General features: G+C 38.3%; 1 protein-coding gene across 1 annotated transcript in view; it reads right to left on the bottom strand.

Annotated features, from left to right (window-relative positions):
- plxdc2b (plexin domain containing 2b) overlaps nucleotides 1-26687 on the bottom strand; it is a 96564-nt gene that overhangs the window by 40851 nt on the left and 29026 nt on the right. The window contains exons 2-4 of the mRNA XM_060874129.1: nucleotides 13950-14143; nucleotides 4796-4942; nucleotides 4199-4268 (exon numbers count right to left, since the gene is read on the bottom strand). Of these exons, the coding sequence (XP_060730112.1) occupies nucleotides 4199-4268; nucleotides 4796-4942; nucleotides 13950-14143 (411 nt within the window). The remainder of the gene's footprint in view (nucleotides 1-4198; nucleotides 4269-4795; nucleotides 4943-13949; nucleotides 14144-26687) is intronic.

Raw genomic sequence — 26687 nt, forward strand, 5'->3', positions numbered from 1 at the left:
TCTCTCTCTCTCTCTCTCCCTCCCTCCATCTCCATCTCTCTCTCTTTTGCAAGCATTATATTTAGCTGGTCTTTCAGATATTTCCAATCAGGCTGCACAATACACAGTGTATATAATCGTGCAGATACAGGTCAAGCTCTTCGGTCTGTGTTTACATCAAACATCAAAATTGGTCAAATCTGCAAATGTAAATGTAAATGGTTCCACAGTGGCTGCTTTGAATATTTGAGATGCTGCTGATTTCCTGTGATTTTCACACAAAACAATCTCTAGATTTACAGAATGGTACAAAAATAAACATCCTGTTAGGAGAGGTACTGTAAGATATCATACAGCTGTGTAGGAAAATCATAAACGCATGAGCATGCAGGAGGCAAACATTGAGACGTCTTCACCATCTGAGGTGACTTTCAACACCGTTTATACTGTATGTATATGTGTTTATCGGTAATGGTTTGAGCATGTGAATATGGTGTTAATTTTTATGAATCAAAATATTATCGCTTCTTGTCTTCCTACTGTAAGCTGACACTAAAAATATATGAAGTACCCAGTTATGCTTTTATATGAGACGGTCTGCTGCAAATGAACAAATTATAGATTTTCGGTGATAAATCTTTCTCTGCTTAATGCAGGAGATTATGAAACTTACTGAAACAGGATTGATAGGATAAAATCAAATATGCCCGTTCAAGTAGGTTCTTTCTAGATATTTACACATGGCGACCTGACGCTGGACGGCTTTACCGATGAAGTACTTAAGATTCACCCAGGTGCACAATCTAACAAAAAAAAGCTGCTGCTAGAACAAAACAAATGATGCTGCAAACTATTTAACCTTGTGCTCCATTCAAATATATCACACAAGCTCCGCAGTCCTAAACAGCGTAATTACTCAACTGAAGGCAACGTGTCACTCTGATGGAGCAATCCATATGGTGGATTATGGTGTAATCAGGGTTAGCACAAGCCTTTCCTCCATCCACTCATCCCAATGTTAAATCACTTACTATTAGTTGTAAGATTATCTATTTTTTCCCCAGAGAGCAGGCACAGTCATTCACAGCAATAATAGTGCAGGGTTTATATTTGCCTGGGCATCTTTACTTTAACTGTTTTCTGTTATGACATCCATCCATCACCCATCTATCCATCCATCCACCCATCCATCCATCTATCTATCCATCCATCCATCCATCCATCCATTGATTTTCTGTACTGCTACACAGGGTCATGGTGAACCTGGATTCATCGCAGGGGACCCAAGACTCAAGCCAGGAGACACCCTGGACACGGTGCCACTACGCCACAGGACACAATCACACACTACTGACAATTTAGTAATAACAATCAATCTGCAATACAGTTGGACCAGGGAGAAAACTGGACTACCCTGAGGAAACCACACAGAACAAAGACATGATTTGAATCTCCAAACCTGAAGGTTAAGGTTAGCAAAATAAACATGCTCACCATTAAGCCACGCTGCATCCATTATAACAGTTATAATTAGATGCATAATTAAGATAAATAAGATGATAATAGTTGCATAATTAGATGCATTTTCTCAAAGAACAGTCTACATGCTAAAGCCTAACTGAGACACAGATGTACAATCATACAAGAAACTCATAGCAAGCAAAGAAAAAAAAAAGAATTTAATATAAATATTCAATATAAATAAAATTATAAAATAAAATAAAATCAACCAACCAACCAACCAACCAATCAATCAATCAAATCCCACCTTTTTTAATTTCTGTTGTTTTGAGTTTATTAAAAGTTTATTAAAAGACAGTATTGATGACTTTAGTGATTGTTAGAAGACCAGACTCTGTATTAATAGCTAGACTAGAATCCCATATCTGTACACAGTACCACACTGGAAGATTTACATATAAGAGAGGGCTTCAAGCAAAACCCACTTTCTGAAGAAAATTCTAAACAAATATCTAAACAACCCTTGAAGTACCCTATTTCTTTATGACTGAAGGTTTGCAGTCAGCAGCCATGTCCTGTATGACAAATAGAGCATCCATTGGCACACTGAAGTGCACCATTTTCCCTGTACCTGTAATTTTAATGCAATTTGTACATGTGCTTATCTGGTGGATGCTTTTTTTAAATCGAATTATTTGGTTGGTGTGTTGGTTACTAAGTCTCTCTCTCTCTCTCTCTCTCTCTCTGTCTCTCAATCTCCCTTCCTCCCTCTCTCTAATATCTCTCCTGAGAGATACCAGTCTTCCTGAATGCTTTTACTCTCTGGACCTCCATTCTGATGCTCTACTTCTGGTTGGAGTCTCATCACTTGGAGGTCGATTGCTGCTCCAGAGGACGACTCACATAAACAGTTTAGAGATGCATGAGATTACAGGGGAAAGTAACTAGCGAGAAACCACGAAGATGCTTTATACAGTTATGGAAGGAAAATTATTTTATAATCACACACTCTTTTGTCTTTCAGATGACTATGGCTTCCCTTTTCAGTTCTTATGTTTTTTTTCTTGCCACCATCACCTCCAGCTTTCTCATTAGGGATAAATTTCAAATGTATACAATTATCATGTATTTATATATTTGTGTAATGTTGCTTTGTGACACTGTCCATTGGCCAATGCACTGAGGAGACAATAAGGACTCAGGACACAAGTGACTGTTGTTTAAGGTAATGTTACAGAAATTTGAATATTTTAACGTATTGCTCCAAAATTTGACTATATGAAAAAATTAGAAGATTGCTTTGTTATGGCAATTAAAAAAAGTTAATACCACAAGCTTCATGACTCAGTACACAAGTAACACAATTAATTATACCCTCTGGCTGTCCTTCATTACGCTCTCATTAAAATGTCAGCATAATTACAGTAGGTGTCCAGCCTATAACCTGCTGAATTGAAAAGTCTCGCTCATAATTTTTTCAGAAAAGTTCTTGCCAGGTTTCTCATGCTGGTAAATATTTAGTATCCAGTGCAAATGCAATCCGAATTGCCCTGTAGCCAAAATACAAATATGGAAGATTAATTTAATGTTAGCCTATTTCTATCAAGCTCTACTGACTTCTCCTACAGAAAGAGACAGATGAACATTTCCTGAAGAGGAGAACACAGATAGATAGCTGACAGAGCCATCAGAAATGTTGAATTATGTAAGATGGCAAATCTCTATACATATGGGCTAAAAATAAACTTCATCCGGAGCTAAAAGGTATCTATAGCTGCTACCGAGTGAAGGTGAGAAACTAATACTGTTAGCATTCTGTACGAGATTAAACTAAGCAACTGTTTATTCTGGAGACTTCTGTCTTCTACAATAGTGCTTTAATGAGACACATGCTGTATTTAAGTTTAATTCTCTTCTTGCTTCACATATAACACAGAATTGGGACAAATTGCACTCAGATAGAAACAGAGAAGCAGGCTCAGTCAAAAACCTGTCAAGTACAGCAGGTCACAACAACGTGTGTCACGTCAAATACATTATACCCTCATCGACCACTTTAATAAGAACACTTGTACAATGGCTCATTAATGCAGTTATCCAATTGCAGGAGTGCAATTCACATAATCATGCAAATACAAGTCAAGAACTTCAGTAAAGTTGCACAGGAAGGTTGCAGTAACTCTATACAACTGTGATGAGCAGAAAAGCATGTCAGTCTACACTACAGATCAAACCTGGAATGGAAAATCACACTGGGTTCCACCTCTGGGGGAAGTGATGGCTTAAGTAATTAACTCTCTGGAGATTAGAGAATCAGGCTTTATGCCCCAGCTCTGCCAAGCTGCCATTATTGGGCACTTTAGCAAGGCCTGTAACCCTCTCTGGTCCAGGGGTGCTGTATCATAGTTAACCCTTAGCTCTGACCCCAACCTTCAAAGTTTGGATATGTGACAAAGGCTTCTATTCTATCTGTCACCCATTAAAGAGGCTGATGACGGTAATTTCGCACTGTACAGTGTGCCACAGCTAGTTTCATTCTTTCTAACCACCTGATCATTAATAAACTTCTTTTGGGCCACAAGTTTTCTAACACACAAACTTTTGAACATTGTGAAATGCTGAACTTTTTGAAGCTATATAATGCCACTGCATAAGAAAATAAATTCTTAGGATTCCTTCCTTAAAATTTATATAACACACACACACACACACAAACATAAACACACACACACACACACACAGAAGCTGGTTCACTTACCACCAGTTGCCACAGTGATCTCCCTGAGAAGATGTCCATAAAAGGGGAAATCAAAAGACAGGTTGACCCGCTGTGTGAACAAATAAACATTATCATCAAGGTAAGAACATTATGTCTGGTGGCACACTGAGACAACTGAAATTAGAGAAAAGGTTTTAGAGAGATTAACAAGTGCAATTACCTGTAAATAAATACAATTAAATCTGTGGTCAGCAAGAGAAATTTGATTATACTTTAAGTAAACGATCTGGTTTAGACTTTAATGTTATCCAAGCTCAGTCTGTGGATTGTGGTGTCTTGTATTTGGAAAGGAAAATGTGCAGCAGTAAAACTAAAATGATTCTCCATTACGATAAAATAGAGCATGTTGACACAAGGGCATTTTGTGCTTTTCTATACCATCCATTTTTCCCCACATTTACATAGCCAGAGAACAATAGTTCAAGCGAGTCATACTAACACTGAGGAAATGATGTTATACTTTACGGGAACATGTGTCTGCGTGTTTGTGTGTCTCTGTGTGTGTGTGTGGTCATTGGGATTGTGTAACCTCCAGATGGTTGAGATGTTTGCTTGTGTATGGGTGTGAAGGCTTACCGCTGCTTGTCTGTGTGTATTGGACAGGATTCCATGAATCTTCACTTTCTCCTTGTCCATATGATCAATGTTCACCCATAAATCTTTGCTCATGGGATCGTTAGGGCCGTAGGTCCTTGATGTGTAATAGCTGTGATCTGTGTCCTCCTGCAGAGAGGACACATGGTAAATATCATATATAAATCTGTATATTCGTATACAGAAATAGAAATAGGAATAGACCCACTCACCCCCTCCCCCCAAGAAAAAAATAAATAAAATAAAATAAAATAAACTTTCCAAACCCAAATAAACTTTATTTTTGCTACAGGATCAGAATAGATCAAATCTAATCCAATCTGGATCGTGGGTTTCAAATACGTGCCATTGCTACTTATCGCAAATAAATTGTTTTCTTATTGTTGTTAACATTTTGCCTGAATCTGGAGAGCACAATGGATTTGGTGAGGATCGTGTCTGTGTGTGTGTGTGTGTGTAGAGATTTCTTGCTTCAGGAGTTACCTCCAGCTACACCGATTTCCTCCCTCAGTCCAAATACAAGTGTTGTAGGCTGAGGGTTCGTAGTCTGTCTGCTATATGATTTTCTCTAATCATGTACATACATTTTTCTTTAGTCTTATCTCAACAGAACATGGTACCAGGACTGCTGCTGAACATCCAGCTGCTCTTATCAAACTTGAATGGTGTAGGAATATTTTACTTCCTATCTTTCTTTATCATTTGGTTGAGCAGTTACCATGGTAACTCCTGTTCAGTGTTTTTATGATAGACTCATAAACACAGCTGCTAGTCAGTCCTAACAGATACCAACATGTCACACACTGTATTGTTCAGGTTGTTTTGAGGACACTAGGATGTTTACTTTCACTTAACTTTGTAGGTCTCTAGCTTCTAGTGAGAGTGAAAAACTGGAACTTTGAGATTCTGTAAAAGATTTAAGCAACCATTTAAGCGACCTGTTCTAATGTTATTATCTCGAACAACTAAAAAAAATTACTTTAATTTTTAATTTTTTTTTACTATAACCTTTGTAATGATATATATGTGGGCAGCAGTAGCTCAAGTGGTTAAGGCTCTGGGTTGTTAATCAGGGTTCAAACTACTGTACCACCTTTGGACCCCTGAGCAAGGCCCTTAACCCTCCCTGCTTCCGGGATGCTGTATCATGGATGACCTTGTGCTCTGACCCCAATCCCCAAAAGTTATAAGATATGTAAAGAAATAATTTCACTGTGCCGTACAGTAAATGTATATGTGACATTAATAAAGTCTTCTTCATATTATTTTATACCTGTTAAATGCTACACAATAGTGCCATAATATGGTGTTGTAACATATATACAGCAGAAGAACAATAATATTTATACAATTTTTGCCAAATTTGGCAAACCTAGTACTAAAATGATTTATTTACATGAGGTAAAGCAGTTAAAAGAGGACATATCCAGCCAAAAATGTACTTAGGGAACAAGTAAAACCGAATAACAACACCAACAGTTTCCTTTTAACTGATGAAATTAAGTTAGTGTTTAGAAATAACTCATATTTCTTGTAAAACATTGGGTTGAAAACATTTGACTTGCTGCCTAACCAGTTATTTTACCTACTGTAATGTATTGTAACTGAACACAATGCAATGAGACGTAATGTAATGTAATATTAATATGTAATGTAATGTTTTGTAATCTATCAATGGATCGTAACGATGACATATTGCACAATGTGTTCGAAAATAATGTAACATGACAAAATGTAACATAAAGTAACGTAACGTAACTTCTACCATAAAAGCTTAGGTTCACATCACTATATGCTTTCTTGCTGCATGCAATCACTCTTTCGCACACCAACATACACTCGCATCCTTTCTCCGTGTCCAACGCTAACACTATCTTCTTAAGTCCTTGTCTGTTTAGATGTTAATCTGTAGTTTTTTGCATTGCCAAAACTCTTTGGCGTTGATTAGCAGCAGCTGGTTCTTCTGGACGCAACGTTGTTGGCAACTTCGAGACGGCAGCTGGATTGTCTTAGCCTTGTGTCTCCTCTACAATATGCTCTGAGACAGCAGGGACACTGATAGGAAAATTGGAGTCTAGAATGACAGAGGCAGGACAAAGCAGTGGGATGGAAAAATCAAAAAAGGAAAAAAGGAAAATATGAGGCATGGGAAAGCTAGAGAGGCGAGGAGGTGAAGGAGAAAGAGAAATGTGCTGAGAAAAGAGTGCGTCTCATTTCAGTCCTAATAGTGGACACTATATCACAACGTAATATGGTCAATTCAACTGGAATGGACAAAACTGGTGCCAAACAGAACAAATGGAGACATAATTGAGAGCCTGAAGAAATAGCACTCGACTAAAAAAGAAGATATATCTATAGTAGAAACCATTCAGACGCCTCGGGAGGAGAAACAAAAGAACTCTAATGAAAGTGCTGTCTGAAACTGCGTTTGAGATCCAGATAGTGGCAAACAGCCCTAGATCCATTTGTATATGAGAGATTGGCCGTGACAGTGGTATCAATATTACATTAGGTGGCTTGCTGCCTTCTTCTTTCTTTTTTTTTTTATCCTTCTGAACTCCCTGCTGGTTTTTTAGTTTTGTTGTGTCTTTCGAAAACACACTGATAGGAGAAACATGCATTTTGAGTGAACAAAAACACGACTTAATATATATCTTCAATACACCACAAATGTGTGAAAAATGATTTTCACATCAAACATCAGATTGTGATATGTCTGCAGCGGCAAGCTGACATATGCTTCTCGTTGTCAGTTTGTGCTGGCTTTAAAAAGGTGAAACGATGATGAGTCTGTGACGCACAGACGTGGACGCTGCGGGAAATCCCGCTGGGATGGTTATGTACTATGGCGAGTTGAAGGCTGATAGCATACAAGAAAGCTGAGATTACAAGCTACGACTCACATGTTATTCACAGAAGGTGTTAAGAAAAGGAATTCAGTGTTGTTTTTAATGAGTGGATAGTTTGGCAGGTAAAACACATTAAACATGTGTGTTAATGTGATGCAGATTCGCAGGCAATGGAGCTAGTGTGGGATTAAACACAATAAGGATGAACATGTGAGCCACACAAGGCTAACGAATTTCCCACACAATAGTTTAAGCTTCTGAGACAACAAAAACAAAATAACGTGTATATTTGTTTTTAATAATAAGGTGGAATTGAAGAGGGTGCAATATCATTAACTCTGATTTGTAGTGCGTGGAATATGTAAGGAGTAATAAACTGTGAACGTGTTAGAAAAATAAGCCACACTTAATGTGGTAATGGTTACACCACAGTGTGTGTTGTACGTAATGGTTCTAATAAGTCAACAGACCTGAGTCAATTATTGTGTTTATATCATAGTTACCACACATCAAGACATTGTTGAGATGCTTTATTTCAAGACTTTTGTCAGGTCCTTAAAACATTCTTGTGTGTTTCTTAAGAACTGATATTTTATCATCCCATCTCAAGATCTCAAGACTCCACCTCCAAGATTCCAATATGTCCTTTTAGAACTAGTAGTAATGAAGTCCTGAGCCACTGAGAGAGAGAGAGAGAGAGAGAGAGAGAAGCGTATGAACAGTTCAATCAATATCTATCTATCTATCCATCTATCTGTCTGTCTATCTATCTATCTATCTATCTATCTATCTATCTATCTATCTATCTATCTATCTGTCTGTCTGTCTGTCTATCTATCTATCTATCTATCTATCTATCTATCTATCTATCTATCTATCTTCTATCTGTCTGTCTGTCTGTCTGTCTGTCTGTCTGTCTGTCTGTCTGTCTATCTATCTATCTATCTGTCTGTCTATCTATCTATCTATCTATCTATCTATCTATCTATCTATCTATCTATCTATCTATCTTCTATCTGTCTGTCTGTCTGTCTGTCTGTCTGTCTATCTATCTATCTATCTATCTATCTATCTATCTGTCTGTCTGTATGTCTGTCTGTATGTCTATCTGTATGTCTGTCTGTCTGTATGTCTATCTGTATGTCTATCTGTATGTCTGTCTGTCTGTCTGTCTAATTATCTGTTCTTTACTCATGTTTCACCCTAAAGCCTGTATAACCTTTCGTTGAATTGTTCTTTTCATCTTATCTGTCCAATACAGTTGTCAAATTGTTGCAAATTTCATCCTCGTCATTAAAGTTCTTTCTGCAAAATCAAAATTGCCTGTCATTTTGTTTGTTGTTAGATCTGTACTTTTTTTTTTTATGTTATATCAGTTAACTTGGTGAAAAGATATGGAGATGTAATGCAGCAAAGACCTTCCTGCAAGTACTGTAGCTGTGCCTTCAGTGAAAACCAACTGCATGACCATCAGCCAATCAGAATCAAGCACTAAACAGCCTCATGTTATAAGCTCTTTTAGCTTATACACACTCAGTACAGAACTGGTTGCCTATTTGTCTGTTTATTGGGGTGTTTTCCAATTAGGATCTGTGTCTGTATTAAGATTTGAAGTGGAAGTAAGTGTGGCTTATTTCTTTAAAAAAATATATATACATAATATTTAAGACATCTGGAGTAAAACAGGGGGGGCACGGTGGCTTAGTGGTTAGCACGTTCGCATCGCATCTCCAGGGTTGGCGGTTTGATTCCCGCCTCCACCTTGTGTGTGTGGAGTTTGCATGTTCTCCCCGTGCCTCGGGGGTTTCCTCCGGGTACTCCGGTTTCCTCCCCCGGTCCAAAGACATGCATGGTAGGTTGACTGGCATCTCTGGAAAATTGTCCGTAGTGTGTGACTGCGTGAGTGAATGAGAGAGTGTGTGTGCCATGTGATGGGTGTGTGTGCCCTGCGATTTAATTATATCACCCATGTTTTTTTGTTTTTTTTTTAGAATTTCGCTGTATATATTTTGGAAACTCCAGCAGACTTTTATTGGTCTGTCCACAGCACAAGTTCTGTGTGTTCTCTATGGAACAACGGCTCTACTGGGAAGTGACAGAGGTAGGTTTTAAAAAGAAAATATTAAACCAAAATTGTATTTACACAAGCACATCACGGAGGATTGAGCAGCCCCGAAAGAGCGCTCAGACCGCTGGTCCAAAACAGAGCAAACACAGAGTTAAAGCAGCAGAGCAAATTTCACTGCCACTGCAGAAAGCAATAGACACGCTACTGCACTCAATCCACGGCCAATGGACACACACAACGTGCATGGAACTTCAAGGACAGGAGAAAACCGCAGTTCAAATGTGAGTCACAGGATTTATTCGTACAATCTTAATGCTGTGCTTCTTATTTGTATGTGTATCTCTTACAGAACACATTATTCTGAATAGTGCACTTGAATTCATTTACATCCCAACTGTTAGAGCTTCTTCCTGAATCATAGCTGCTTGACCACAAACTCTTCCACGCAGGTATCACATCACACACAGGCTCGTAATCTAGTTCTAAAGCAAAAGCAGTTCCTCAATTTTTAATTGCAGAACTAAACACGATTTGAAGAACAATTCAAAGCAGCTTGCAATTTAAAGTTTTTGTTTAAATGGTATAGGACACATTGTGTGACATTTCCACAACACACATTCAGCCAAATCCCTCTGAGTAGCGCTATCATAGAAAGTAACTAGAATGTACATTTCCTGAAGAAAATGTGGATGGTGCTTGCACGTGGCAAGTTCCCCTCATCGTGCTGAGTGTTTTGATATGTCACATGTCCATGTTGTGCTAAATTTTGATTTTCACGTGACATCACGTGACGTCACATGATGTCATCAGAATATACGTGAGGAAGTTTCCCTCATTGTTCTGAGTGTTTTGATATGTCACATGTCCATGTTGTAAAAAGTTTTTTGATTTTGCATATGTCATCAGCATCTCAGGTGGAACTTTCATTCATTCATCTTCTACCGCTTATCCGAACTACCTCGGGTCACGGGGAGCCTGTGCCTATCTCAGGCGTCATCGGGCATCAAGGCAGGATACACCCTGGACGGAGTGCCAACCCATCACAGGGCACACACACACACTCATTCACTCACGCAATCACACACTACGGACAATTTTCCTGGAGTTTATAAGAAGAATCATGTGCTTGCAGTTTCACCAGTTTTCTGCATGTAAAAATCACAAAAACTCAACACACACTTTTCTTACCCCATTTGATTATCACTGCAAATTGCCTTGGAAATTTTGAAAAAAAAAAATAAAAAAAGCTGCAGAGAAATCAAGCATTTATGGCCTCAACTAACATGGATGTGGTTCATTATTAAGTTATAGTACTGTATGTAGTTAATTATTTGCCATTATATGAATCTCCAGCACTGCTGAAAGCCCAATCTTCAGCTAACCTTCTGGCAGAGGCAACTAGGCTTGCAGCCACAAAACACACAGCTCACAACCATATTTTATGTCTTTTCCTTCCTTTAAGGATGAGAAAGCACTATCCAATTCTAACTATTTTAAGGTGGTCTTAGCAGAATGCGTTTAGATTGAGGAAAATTGAACAGTTATGTTCCTCAAACTCATTCTATTGAACAGTGGCAAGAATTGTGGGGTTTCCTGTAAACCTTGTGATCGTAGAGGTGCGCAGACTAACAGGTAATGTCTGTGTGAATATTATTTAACTCCTGACGTATTTAAACAAGGACATTTAGAGCAGAATAGAACAGACTATAGACCCTGCTTTGGTTTTGTTGATCAAGCCGACAGTCGCTTTCGATCGATCAAGCACGACAAACTAGACTTGTGTCGACTCCTTCTGACCATTTCATTATGATGTGTATCTCAAAGCCGGTGTGCTCTGTTCCAGCACACCTTGTCCTTATCTCCCTGGAGAGAGAATTGAGAGAAAGGAGCGGAAGACTTCAAGACAGCTGTGGTGAAGAGTGAAAGACAGAAGAACGAGACACAAAGAGAAGGAAAATGGAGACAATACGAAACAACAAAATAACAGAAAATGAGCAGACGGCAAACAAATCTGTCAGTGTTTCGAGGTGACTGACAAGGATGAAGAGGTCTCGCTATGGTTTAGGAGAAAACATTCACAAGATGGCCGACAACACTTTGCAGGACAGGACGTCTTACATGCATCTTTGGCATTAGCCCAAGATTTAGGTTGGATTTATATGTAAACATTTTAATTAGTCACTTAAATCTGCTAAAGTTAAGTTTGATACATTACATTACATGCATTTCATCCCATTTACCATCGACTGGGAAACAGCTTCAACATTATTGCTTCATTTGAGAAAATTCTACAGTTCTAAAATTCATACACTAGGACACAGAGTATAGTGAATAGAACATTATTTGGGACTTGGGAACTTAGAGAATGAGCAGAAAAGACATCTAAACCTGAACCGATACGCAGCAGACTACGGGACAACAGATTGACACAGCTTGTACATTTTATAGATTCTTATGTAAAATGAACAGCATGAAATATGTCATCAGCATCTCAGGTGGAACTTTCATTCATTCATCTTCTACCGCTTATCCGAACTACCTCGGGTCACGGGGAGCCTGTGCCTATCTCAGGCGTCATCGGGCATCAAGGCAGGATACACCCTGGACGGAGTGCCAGCCCATCACAGGGCACACACACACTCATTCACTCACGCAATCACACACTACGGACAATTATCCAGAGATGCCAATCAACCTACCATGCATGTCTTTGGACCAGGGGAGGAAACCAGAGTACCCGGAGGAAACCCCCGAGGCACGGGGAGAACATGCAAACTCCACACACACAAGGCGGAGGCGGGAATCAAACCCCCAACCCTGGAGATGCGAGGCGAACGTGCTAACCACTAAGCCACCGTGCCCCCCCAGGGGGAAATTAACCAAGACAATTCAATTACATCTAGAAAAGTTAAAACTAAAAAAATTCAGCAAATATAAAAGATTATTCAAGTATTGTAAAAGTTTCACAAGAATTCTGACAGACAGTATATACTTAAAGATATATACACTAAGTGGCATACAACACTCTCAATTCTATTATAATCGATTCTGGACAATATATAGACTCTAAAATATCTGAGTAGTGATGCCTGACCTAGTGCATTTGGCAGCAAAAACGTGTGTGTGTGTGTGTGTGTGTGTGTGTGTGTGTGTGTGTGTGTGTGTGTGTGTGTATGTGTGTGTGTGTTTGTGTGGTAAAGCACCCAATCGAAAGACTCTCCATAGTCTTTATTATAAGCAAGGCTAAAGTAAAAATGCACTCGCAGGTACACACAACACACACACACACACACACACACACACACACACACACACATAGAGTCTCATCCAATCATATCTCACCTTCACCTTCTGTCTGTGAGCTATGCACACATACACACTCTCTATCGCTCTCTCGCTCTCTCTCTCTCTCACACACACACACACACACACACACACAGAAAGTTAAAGCCTTTCTAATTCACCCTCTGCTGAGCCACAAAACTCTTTCTACCTAGGCATCCACAAACATCCACAAACACACAGCCCTGACCACATGAGGTTTAATAATAAGCAGCTTTATTCCCACACCACCTGATCTCTTTTCAAAGTCAAAGTCATCTTTATATTCATTTGAGATAGTGAGCCCTACACACACGTACACACATACACAGAAATGAAATACATTAGATAGAAACATTAAACAGGAGTATTGAAAACGACCATAATGCTCTAGTGCAAATTGCTCTTTAGGTGCGGAGGCTCTTTGCCATCTTCCCTGATGAGACAGACAGACTCATTACATCAGTCAAACCTGCTTTATAGCTCTGTGCTTATCAAGCTCTGTTGTGTCTAGTCTTTCTACAGCCTGTTTCTGTCAGACTCGTCTTCCATATGGCTCTGCTAGGGAGTCAAACAGACTTTCATCCATGCATTTTCTGCAGTGTTTATCCTACACAGGCTCGCATGGAACCTAGAATCTATCCTGGGAACATGGATGACAAGGTGGCAGACACCCTGGATGGGGTACCAACTTATCACAGGGCACAATCGCACACAAATTCACACTCTATGGGCAATTTAGAGATGCCAGTCAACCTACAACACAAATATTTGAACTGGGGAAGGAAACTGGAGGACACAGAGGAAACCCCTGAAGCACTCCGCACACACACAGAGCACCCAACCCTGGAGGTGCAAACCACTAGGCCAAACAAACCACAAACAAAAAGCTTACAGTAATCTGGTAGCTGTTATCTGCTTCAGTGTCTGTCAGCGGTCCTTGTAAACCCTGTGAGTCTGCCTCTGAAGTATCCTGACTGGCTTTGTTGCTGGTCGTTCCCGGCTCAGACAGCCACCGTCTCCTCCTGAGTACCTCCACTGTGACGTCATCATCTTGTGCCGGCCCCTGAAGCAAGGAATAGGAAACTCCTGTGGAGAACAAAACAGTTGCATCACGTCAAAGTGGAGTCAAAAACGTTCAAGAGAGAGAAGCTATCGAAAAAATGTGAATCCTTGAATCCCTGAGCTGTAATATTTATCCTCTTCGGATGATGCCACTGTTGATGAAGCACATGGTTGTTTTTTTGACAAAAACGCAGAAATTCTTGCCTGCTCTCACTGTTCTCTTACACATAAAGCCTTAAACATCAAGTAGTAACTAGTGTATATCTCTTTTGGCTGTCCGCTTGCACTTGCCTTTGTTATTGTTCTCATCATTGTAATCAGACGTGCCTCTGAGACTCATTATTTTAAGCATGAGTCAGCATTTTACCTAATTACCCCAAAACATAGTATTATGTCTCGTGCAATCAGGATCCCTGATTTGTTTCCCACTAGCAAATCTTAATGAACCATTAACAATGGATTTGTCTGGTTTAATTAAAATAAAAATTTTGCTTAAATGAAACAGGAAGGTAAAATGACCTGTTTGGGGAATAACTAGTCAAGGATGCAAAATATTACAAAGCAGCAACATTTAATCAATTGAACAGGATTGTTAATAAGCTTCAGTTAGAACAAATTTTTCACCACTGAGCAATTGAAAACAATTGAAGCCACAGAAATGCAAGACTGAAATGCATTTGTTTTGCTTTAGAGCTGATCAGTCATCAGGATAATGAAAATCATTTCAACATGTCTTGCATTAATCTTAACCTAAAAAACAACGACACATATAGCAGTGAAACATTTACTGAAGCATTCGCGCACAGTTCTCACAGTACTGACAAAATGCCTTTAGTCTTGAGCTAATTATTAGTACTTTACTGAATTACATGTTTTCCAGTGTGGTGGGAAACATTCTGTGCAAAATAACTTCAACATGTCGACCGTATACGTTGTCCAAATCACTGCAGGAAATAAATATTGTGTGTATTAGTTTAGTTTCTCTTCAAAATAGTCCATGATCGAAATTAATAACAGGCTACTAGCATGGCTATCCGAATAAAAAGCAAAACTTTTTTGACTCCTTGTCGCAACCTTCTACTTCTCTAGTTCTCTTCTTTCTTAAAGTCGTTTTAGTCGTCTCTTTCCCCAGAGGCTACTTTTGGCACATTTCAATAACTGCTTTTACTGTACTCCTTTCCTCTCTCCCTGTTGTCCAGCTTTTCACCAGCTTTCCGTGTTTCCCTCTCAAGGCCAGATGGGTATGCTAATGAAGTCACCACATAAACAACAAAAAGTTACAAGCCCTGTTTACGAGTCACACAAGGCCAAGGTTTCATTAACAACTGATGCTGAGTTTTGCGCTCTCGTTCTCTTTCTGAAGTCATCATAATTTATGCTATTATGCTAGTTTATAGAGATACTAAAAACGAAGGTGTGTATGCTTGTGTATGTGTGTGTTCCACTAAGTACTTATAAATACGTTTGCATGTATTCCAATTTTTTTTTACATGTATTCAGGTGTTCTTTAAAACAGGAAGCTTCTTTCTTAAATAAGTAGCATGACACGTCTTTGCTTGTAATTAGCTTGTCAGCTCACAGAACACGTACTGGATCTGCATGTTGCCAATTACCGTGCTGGGGCCTTCCTTGTTTATAGGTGTCTGAAGTCGTGCCTGACGCCAAGCTTCCACTCTTTGCCACTCACTTGATTTCTATACCTAAATGGAGTCGAATTTGTTCTGGTTCTCTGTGCAACACTCATTTAAGAGTAAAATAAAGAAAAGACCTTAAACATTACTCTTTTCTCATAGATCTATCCCTCAACTGCAATATACCTTTTTTTTTTTTTTTAAAGTACCACGTTTCACAATGCACTAAGATAAACTGGCTCCATTCTTCACTTCATGCCTTTTCTGGCCTCTTTATAGGGTAATGAGAGAGTGTGGGAATCGTGCACTTGACTGGGCCTCATTTACGCCCGTAACATTAAAGGTCCACTCCATCATTTCGCAGGCAACACTTCGTTCTGGCTCTAGTCTTCAGCTACATTCACATAAGCAAGCTAGAAACTGGTGAGCAACCAGAATGAAGAGGTGTCTCTGCCTTTCTCTTACACTGTTGTGGGGTTTTGCTAGAATTAGCTCCTGGGTTTGCGCTGTATTTATTTCATATATATATTTCATACACATTGTCTAGTTTGTATAGATAATACAGCTAGCAAAAATAATTACTGTCAACACCCAGAGAATACTACTACTACTACTACTACTACTACTATTAATAAAATGCTGGTGATTGTTATATCAATGGTTTACTAAACCTGGCAACTTTGAATGAAATCTAATCGCCAGGATCAGTAATTTGCCATGGTGTACATGGTATATGGATTAACAATTAGTCCATTCTTATTTTTAACTAAAAATACAAAATTCACATTATTCACATTCATGTGCTGAGTAATCAGTCTGCTGTTGTATTATTTCTCCACAGTTTATAGTTTGACGAAGGTTAAGTGCTTCGATGAACTGAAAAAGGAGGAAAAATGTGTAGTTACAAATAAAGGCAATCTGTAAGAAAGTGCAGAGCAGACTCTTTCTGTCATCATTGCTGGAGAACGACTCTCACTCCCTGTATTAAACAGTTTCATCTCTTAGCAGCTCCTTCAATGACAGACTGTTACATCCTGTGTCTGAAGGAGCGATACAGACGGCATTATCTCCCGGCTGCTATTAGACTTTGCAACCAAAGCTGCTCCCAGTGAACCAGTCACCATAATTACACACTGGTATAACTGTTTAACTGCAATAATAACAATAACAAAGTATTTTAAACAACACGTGCAATAACAGAAATTATTAAAAACGTGCAATATTACCTGTGTGCAATATGTCTGTTAGCGTAACTACTTACTCGTGGTCTCTTTTTCTTCTTTGTATTTATATATTGTGTTGTGTATATACTGTTTACTATATTATGTCTTTATTCTTTTATATATTGGCATTTCTTTTTCTTTGCTGCTGTAACACAGAAATGTGCCCACTGTGGGACGAATAAAAGTATATCTTATCTTATCTTAAAGAACTGTGACACGCAGTCATGTTTTCATGTGTATAATGTACCATAGTCTTATACAGTATATATAGTCTTTATATAGAGTATATTAACATTATTAACTGTCTCTTATAACAACGTCCTTCACATCTCCCAAAAAAAAAGTACAGGATACAATGAATGAATCCCAACTAATAGTGAGATGTTCTTCTCAAAGGTCAGTCCACCACTTTACATTTACATCATTCCGAATGAGCTATTTGGAAAAGGTTATATACTGTAGCTCTCTAAAATTCCAACATCTAATAATATATTTAATATATAAAAGCTCCCGGTGCTCAGTCATGCACTATTCCCCAAAATGTAATGACATGTTTTGAATTCAGGAAATAACAAAACTTAAATTCTTTCCCAAAAGCGATATCTAATTATATCCATTGCAATTGTTCCTCTACTTATTTCCCAGAGTAAGAGTTTTTTTTCTAGGATACTCTTCTAAAGTCTAGGATGACTAAGAATGTGAGCAAGTCGTCTCAGTGCCAAAGGCTTCCTCTAAAGCCTATTAATTTAAAAGCGAAGCTGAAGGTGAAATAGGACTCGCAGAGGTGACTGTCACTGGCTCCAATTGAAGTGCAGCAACAATCGCAGTTTTCAGATGCCATGCTGTGAATGGCCCCACAGAGGGAATGGATTTACTCTTTCCCTCTCATTTCCTTCCACACAGTGTCTCACTCTTTTCTCCTTTTCAATACGAAAGTAAGCCTCTTGCTCTCTTCTTTTGATTTGGTAATTCTCTTGTTCTTTAGATAAAAAGTCTGCTGCCTTTTTTGTCTTCTTCAGCTTTTGTGGTTTTATTAACTAATTCAGACTCATGCTGGGAAAAGCCTTACACATCTATTAAAGCTAATAATGTAAATACAACATAGAACAGAAAAGTCATTTGAGATTAACAGAAAAGAATAGAATACGAAGAGATTTTCAGGGCTGATCAGGATAGTCAAAACAAGCAGGTGTAATGTGTGTGTTATGTGTGTTAACGCAATTAACGCAAAACCAAGCAATCGACAAAATATTCAGAGTAGCTTGGCTTCTGCGTCTTCATCGGTAGGAGTTTCAAGGAAGAATCTTATGCTTGTAATTTTGCAATTTTAATTCAAGTAATTTTCTACAAAAAACAATGCAATGCAAAATTTTGGAAAAAAGCTGAAACAAAATGAAGCATTTTTGGTTGCAAAAATCCCCAAAAAACTCAGCTAAATCCCGGAGGTACTGAATTTTTCTGCACCAAATATCCATGTCTGTGTTTTAAATATCCGTGTCTGTATTTCTTTGGCAATAGGGAAAAAAAGCTAGAAATGGTAGTCCTGTAAGTAGCGTGTGAATTCCTCTACCTCAGCTACATCACTCGAGTTGAAAACTGGCTTTGTGCTGTTTTTTTCTTCTGCCTTCTTTTGAACAAATTAAGTTCTATTTTTTAAAATGGAAACAAGATCGCACCGTAATTTAACCAACCGTAGGTGAGCAGATGCTCTAAATGCAATGCTCAGGTAAAGCTCATGAGATCTAACACTAACCCTAACCTTATTATTCCAAGATTATCTCTCATTATAAAATAAATAAACCAAATATTATTTGACTATTACACTGCATTCATCTTTTTTTTTTTTTAACAAATTAATACTAAAAATGAGCTAAATAAATTTAACTACTTTTAATATATTATCATTTGCTAACATGTCTTGCAGTGGCTGCATGAACAAAAAAAGGAGTAGAATATCGCCTTATTTGTCATTCTAAAAAATTCACTTGCATTTAGACCGTGAGTGCACATGAATGTTTGGGAGTGAAATAAACAGATGAGCTTGTAGGGCTGCAACGCGTCAAGATGTCAAACCTGAGCACTTAATTGTCTTTCTCTCTTTTCTCCTCTGTCTACTCCTTCTCCATTTTGCTGACTTACTGCTAAACAGTACTAAAATTTGATTGATTTTCAAATTCCCCAGTCCATGAACTCGATAACCATCTGTATAAACAACTGTCATATTCCCTGAAAATGATGCATAGATAATAGTGCTGTACTTTTTACAATATTGTGGTGAAACCAGTCAAACTTTCATCACTTTCATTTATTTCACAATCCTCACTGGAAGACTGTAAAAATACTGTGCTGCATAATAACATTTTATCATTGCATTCCACTTTCCTTTAATGGCTATATAGCTATACAACTAAATGACAATCGTAGAGTTAAAACAAATCCTAATATTCTTGGAAAAAATCTTATTTGCACATACTGAAATCATTTCCAATTGGAAAAGATAGCAACCCAAGCACAATTTCTGACCAAAAAAAAACCAACCCAGAAACAAACCAATTTCTGACCAAAACAAACAAGCTGGTGGTTCCATTGTGATAGTTTCTTGCAAACAATGAAATTGCCAAAGTTGATCTTTTCATTTCTTTGGAACATGTTCTCCTCACACCATGGTGAAGGTAATATTGCCAGCTCACAGCTTCAGGATCCCTGCTGGGTTGCGTCCGAGTTCCTGGGTTTCTTCCAGTCTCCGAAAAAAAAACATGGCAGAAGCTGGACTGACTATGCTAAATTTGTATGAATGTGTTGGGACCTGTGATGGACTAGCATTCCATCTTATGCCAAGTGTTTTCTGGATTCACAAAAACAACACTGAAGAGAAAATTGAGAAATACTGAACGTACTGATGATGTTTTTTTCCTCGATTGTTACCAGGTGTACATTCTCATAATCGCATAAAAAGATATGTTGTTGGCTTAGAGGTTCCCTTTGCATCTTCTCGCAGTACTACTCTGGTTTCCGAGTTGTAGGCTGATTGGCATCTCTAAATTGTGTGAGTGTGTAAGATTGTGCCCTGTGTTGAGTTGGCACCTTGTCCAGGGTGTCCTCTGACTTGTAACCCTGGGATAGTTCTGTGGTACAAAGAACGGATGGATGGATGCCTCCTGCATCAATATCATGACATACAAAAACACATTATAAACCACACAACATATACTGTATGCAATGATGTCTATCCTACACTGATGATTCGTTGTATATAGACTGCAAAGGCTGAGAAAAGCCTATCTATCTTCCTCCCCAATTCCTGACCTCATTCTATACCGGGACCATTGAGAGAATCCTGAGCAGCTGCATCACAGTGTGGTTTGGGAACAGCACCATCCTGGATCGCAAAACCCAATATCATCGGAACACACACTGCATCTGCAAATCCAACAGCATTGTGGATGACTCCACACACCCCTCACACACATTCTTCAGCCTCCTGCCATCCGGAAAAGGGTGCAATAGAATTCGGGCCCCCACAACCAGACTGTGTAATATTTTTTTCCCTCAAGCCATCAGGCTTCTCAACAAACAGAACTGAACTATACCGAACACACACACACACACACACACACACACACAAACACACACCCCCAACTGTGACTACTGCTACTACATAAGTTTGTATATGTTTACAATTGCTCTAGTTGCACAATGTACTGTATAATATAGAGTATGCACACTGATCAGCACTGTTTTGTGTACTTGTATATTTAGTGTTTTGTATTGTCTGTTTGCACTGACTTTTGTCTCACACTGTTGCACTTGGTTTCACATGATGCACTTTATGTGACTAGCTCTGTGGTGTTTTATGTAGCTTTATGTGGTGTGGTGTTTTATGTAGCTTTATGTGGTGTGGTGTTTTATGTAGCTTTATGGGATGTGGTAGCCTAGTGTTTAAGGTGCTGGGCTACCAATCAGAAGGTTCTGAGTTTGATTCCCACATCCATCAGGTTGCCATTTCTGGGACCCTGGGCAAGGCCCTTAATCCTCAATTGCTCATTTGTATAAAAAGAGATAATATGTAAGTTGCTCTGGATAAGGGCATCTGCTAAATGCTGGAAATTTAAACATCGTGTCATTTTATGTAGCACCATGGTCCATTTCACTGTGTACTGCGTCAGCTATATATGGTCAAACAAAAGACAATAAAAGCTTCTTGACTTGAAAAACTGATATCTTGGCAAACAATAATAACAAAAATATGAATGTTTCTAGCTTTTCCTATTATATGATTCCGATATATTGTCTTTGATATTCATTTGAAGCTTCAGGAGATATTTTGCTTCTTTCTGTCAATAAATATTTAAAAAGAGCAAAAGTATCTACAGAACCATGAACAAATTTCTTTCAAGCTTGAAATTAGTTGGAAAAAAAAATACCAGAAATAATATTAGTAATCTTCTATTTGCCTGGTTGTTATCTTTAATAGGAAATACTGGATAAATCGGAATATATTCAAGATATTTTCACTTGCTTGTGAAGAGTTTGTCACTACTCCTACAGAGTTACTCCTACACGTCTACACTGACCACGTTCTCTGCACTGCACTCTCCTTCTTCAGCCTCCCTCTAGTTCTTCTTTCCTGCTGCTTTCTGAAAGGTCATCTCACCCCCTTAATATACCTGTATTCAAACTGGAGTTTTATTTTCCATTGTCTCACTGCACCTACACAGCTATATAAGAATTGCTTTAAGCTGTTATGCATTTTATGCCAGCCAACAGGACCAGGTGATGACCTCCAAAAGGACATGTGCTCCTCTACTGCAAAGGGAATGATCACTGAGGAACTGTTTCTGGCTCTGTGTCTGTATCTGCATCTGATCTGTTGTCTTTTTCGACCTCCCTGACCCTGAGCTTTACCTGGCACCGTTCCCAAGAATTGTCCTCTGTCTGATTTTGTTTCCAAGTTTTTGTCTTTGTAAACCCTTAGAAAAGCCCTGACCTTTGCAGAATATCTTTTAAGCTCTGAGATTTCCCCTAAATCAAACCCATATAACGTCTCTGAGTTAGTCTCAGATTGTGAGTCTTCTCCTGAGTAAATCTCACTCCCCCTTTATTAATATCTTAAGTGTCAATCCCATGTCCTATCATTTCCCAAAAGACAGACCTTTCTCTCTTTATCTTGTCACAGGAATGTTTTCTCCAGTTCTTGTGTAAACTCTGAGTTCCACACCACTGTAAGACTTAATAACATCTCTGAACTCCCGGCAGCATCTTGCTTTTCCTTTGAGAATGCTTTAGTTTTAGACCTTTAAATGCTTTAATTTTACCTAGTGCCATGCTTGATGCGCTAGCTTTCCGCAAGGTCACATTCAGCCCCTGGGCTCGTTTCTGTCTTAGCATTTCTATGAGCACGTACAGGACCTTTAGACTTTCCATGTCTCAAGTGTCAGTCATAGACTTTCGTCCTATCTCTGTCTCTATATCAGTTACTGATTTACCCCAGCTTCTCTATGTTGTTTTCTTCTCTATCTCTATCACAGTTTTGTCTGTGTCTACAGTTGAGTGTCTATGCTTCTGATTTTGGACTGCACCCATGTCCTGGACTCTGTCTCACGTCTCACTCTGGACTGTAGCTTTCAGGCCAGTTTTTCACACTGGACCTGTTTTCTGTGGTCCAATTCTGAGTGTCATTGTTTTTGGCACACCGTGCCATTGATCTAGTTTTAGACTTGATTCTATTCTATTCTTATCCTGGAGACTGCACATGAAGAACACAACATGACCAGGTTTTCTGTTTTTTGTATTATTTTAATGCTATTATGTACAGTTGGGCACCTCACATTTTCTGTGTCCCATAACTAATAGCGTAGTCGCCCGGCTAAAACGAGTTGTGTTCACATTTATATAGAATCAGTACCATGATGCACTTCTTGGTCTGCACAAAAACTTTAAATTAAAATAGAATCTAAGATGCCAGTGCGAAGCTCCCTCAATGAATCGTCAACCTAAGTCATAAGAACCAAATAGAAATTACTAGAAAAAGGGAGAAACACCTTTTTTCACTTGTATGCTATTCTCCTCTGAGTCACTGATTTGAAATAAATGGAGGTGATGTGTGTGTGTGTGTGTGTGTGTTTGTGTGTGGTTTCAAGTGCACAGGTGCAATCTGCTGCTCGGCTAGTAATCTCCGATAGGCCCTTGGGTATACACTCCACTGTGGAGGAAGAAACTACTGACACTAACAACCAGGCTCTCACTCAGCTGAATGATGGCAACTGACACTTCTAGCAATCTCTTCTCAGAACATGGCACTACTCAAGAAGAAAGAAAAAGGAAAGATGGAAGGTTTGAAACATTACTCCGATTTTCCAAGTTCGTCAGACACCGAGCTGAGGCTCACACTCATTAGCATTAAAACACACAACACAGCTGCAGGTTCAATTGAGGGAGTTCTTTCTTGCTCTGCACAGCACAGAACAGTTCATAATTAAAGTGTAGCTTACTTTGAGCTTCATTCCTTACACAGGGAGGCAAGGAAGACCTACAGAAATTTCTTTCTCTGTACTGGCACCCGAGAGGAAGAAAGAAACTCCCTTAAGTCTCTGGCTGTCTTCGGATGACATAAGTCTTCACTAAGCACCTGAATGAACATCTGAGAATGTTTTTAGACCCTGATCTATTTGTACTTCCATGAGGATATGAGGATATAGTTTAACAGGGACTAAAAAATATTACTGTAGGTCACTCAGGATAATGGTGTCTGCTATAAAAGCTATAAACGTGAATTCCATACACACTTGTTTATTTACACCCACATGAGTGAACATTTTATCTGGTGGTAATTAAAGTAATAAAGAAATGCAATTTAACTCACTCCTACTTACTTATATTTTGTTTTGATTTCTAGTGCAGTTTGCAGTGCTGAATAACAACCTTGATTATCTCAATAATCCTGCACACCTGACACAAACCAACAACAATTAGATCATCCATCCATCCATCCATCCATCCATTATCTGTGGTACTTACAGTATCCTACACATGTTTGCAGGAACTCTGGAGTCTGTACCAAGGAACCCAGGGCATAAGGTGTGGGACATCCTGGATAGGGCCCCAGTTCGTCGTAGAACACAATCACACACTATGGACAATTTAGAAATGCCAATCAACCATTGTCTTTGGTCTGGGGAGGAAACCGGAGTACCTGGAGGAAAACCCTGAAGTACATGGAGAATATTCAAACTCTACACACATAAAGGGTGGGAAATGAACCCCCAACCCTGGATAGGCAGAATTATCTGATCTAGCTCCTCCTACATGGACAAAGGTGACTCAACTTTGTTTAAATCGGTTTTATTTGTTCATCTTTTTCACTCTATACTGCATTCAATGTATAAGAGAACATATTATGGCCTCAAGTTCACTTTTTTTCCCTTTTCTTTACTTTCTTCTTTGTTTTTTTGTTTTTTATTAGAAATGTAATGCTTCATGGATATAATAACATAAATCTTTCAGTAGTCAGATACATCATTCAAAATTACACTGAATAATGTTTACTGATGAAAACCTGGACTTACATTAGAGTTCAATAATATTTATAGAAATCTTTTCCTTTGCCTCATCAGAAGTACACAGCATGTTCTATTGGTGTTTTAGTTTTTTTTTGGTAACATTCCACCATGGAATGGCCTCAAATTGTTCATTATGTTTACTTTGTGAGATGAGAACCAACTTATCAGCTATCCAGCACAAACATGTATAATAAGTCCTGTAGCGTTGACTGGCTGTACTAGCGTTCCTTGAAGTCAGCACAAGGTTTAGATAAGCTCAGGCCAGACAATACATTTAAAGTTACAGAATGGAGGACGGATATTACTCACAGAGGCACAAGCTTCTATCACCAATATAGCAATTTGAAACGAGTTAAATAAATGAGGAAATTATGGGTTTGGCACGTCACATAAATCCCTACAGCTGGAACAATTCTTGTATAGACTAAAACCTTTAGTTTAGCATGGTATATAATTTGAAATCTGTCAACATGACAATATGCTAAACCCCAAAGCTGATTATTTTTCATTAACTGCATATCAACATACAGTATTATATTCCTCTTATATATTCCAAAACAATTCACCAATGATTATAACTTTTACTTAATTAATGATCAACATTTAACCATTTATATTTAATAGTTATTTTCTATCAGCTATAAACAGCCATTCCCTGACCAGTCATTCTTTTTTTTTTTGTCTTCCTTGAAGGAAATGAGGAAAAAAAAATGTATGTCATGTTACCCGAAACTCAAATTTACAAAGCACTGACACTCAAGCCTCTTAATTATTAATGCTGAACGCTAACTCTCCTAACATAATGCTTCATGATGCTAACAAAGGTTAAACAACGTTTCCAGTAATCAACGTTTGCACGATCTGTACCTTTACTACTTTACTACCTTTGCTACATACTGCACATCATATTCAATTTTTTCTTTCTTATTATTTCTATTCATTATTTGTTAAAATGTGGTTCTTAATTGTAGTCTATGAGAATTAGCTGGATTTTCATTACACTCCAGTTTGTATACTGTATATAACGGTCCGTGGAAAATAAAAAGCTAGAATTTAAATAAAGTTAATTCAATTAGCTTTTTTTTTTTTTTTTAAATGCATACACACACAAATATTTGTGAATTGTTACTATAGAAACAGCATATTACAACATGTGCTTTAATAGAAACCCATTATTTATGATCCAGCTCATCTGTCAGAGAAAGTTGTTCAAGAAAATGAATCAACACTTACTGATTTCAGAATTCCCTCCTGATGTGGTATAATAACGATATAATAATCGACACACAAACCTACCGTAAACTTGCTTCTGTTCAAATAAAGCCATTAATTTTGTTTTTTTTCTGCTGCCAATTTGGATTTTGCCTTAAACATCCTCAGTGTGTATGCAGGTAAAGCCACAGCACAACAGTTTACTCGAGAAAGCTATACACTTTCACTTTGCATCTGCTCCTGCACTTGAAAATAAAAAAACAAATTAACAACAACCCCCTTTTAAAAAACCCCAATGTGCACCTACCACACCGCACTAGAGCCTGTGTATGTGCACTTATTTGAACACCTTCTCTAAATCTCTTCTTCATGACAAACATTTATTTCTGTCAAACGGAAATCGAAAAAATAAAGCTGGTATTAAAATGACTTTCTGATGTGCCTGGTTTCAAGATCAGATTGTATATGTGAATGAGATCGTTAAATAACAATAATGATAGCAAGTACAGCAATAAATCCAATAATTGAATCACCACAGTGTCTCCTCTGATGCATTTCTGCCCACATCATCAAATGAGATCCATAAATAAAGGTCAGATAGACCATATTGTCAATAATTGTCTAAACAAAGATAGCAGACAAATCATGAACAATAACTGACACAAGTAACATACTTTTGGTCAGTGAATGAATGTGTGAGTGTGTATGTATGTATAACTCTGAGACAGTGGACATGTTTGTTGTGGTCTGAGTGATTGTTCTTGGGGTCCTTTAGCATTGGACTCACTTGAACATCAGTGCAGTTCATCTTACATCGTCACAAACACGCATAGAGATGACAATGAGACTTAGCATTAAATCTATATTTTCTTCTATATTATCTCTTATAATGTTCTTTAGTGATATTATTAATAGAGTAATGCAACTGTTAAACCTCTTTCCA

Source organism: Tachysurus vachellii, chromosome 7 (assembly GCF_030014155.1).
Source record: "Tachysurus vachellii isolate PV-2020 chromosome 7, HZAU_Pvac_v1, whole genome shotgun sequence".
In the NCBI taxonomy this organism is placed as follows: Eukaryota; Metazoa; Chordata; class Actinopteri; order Siluriformes; family Bagridae; genus Tachysurus; species Tachysurus vachellii.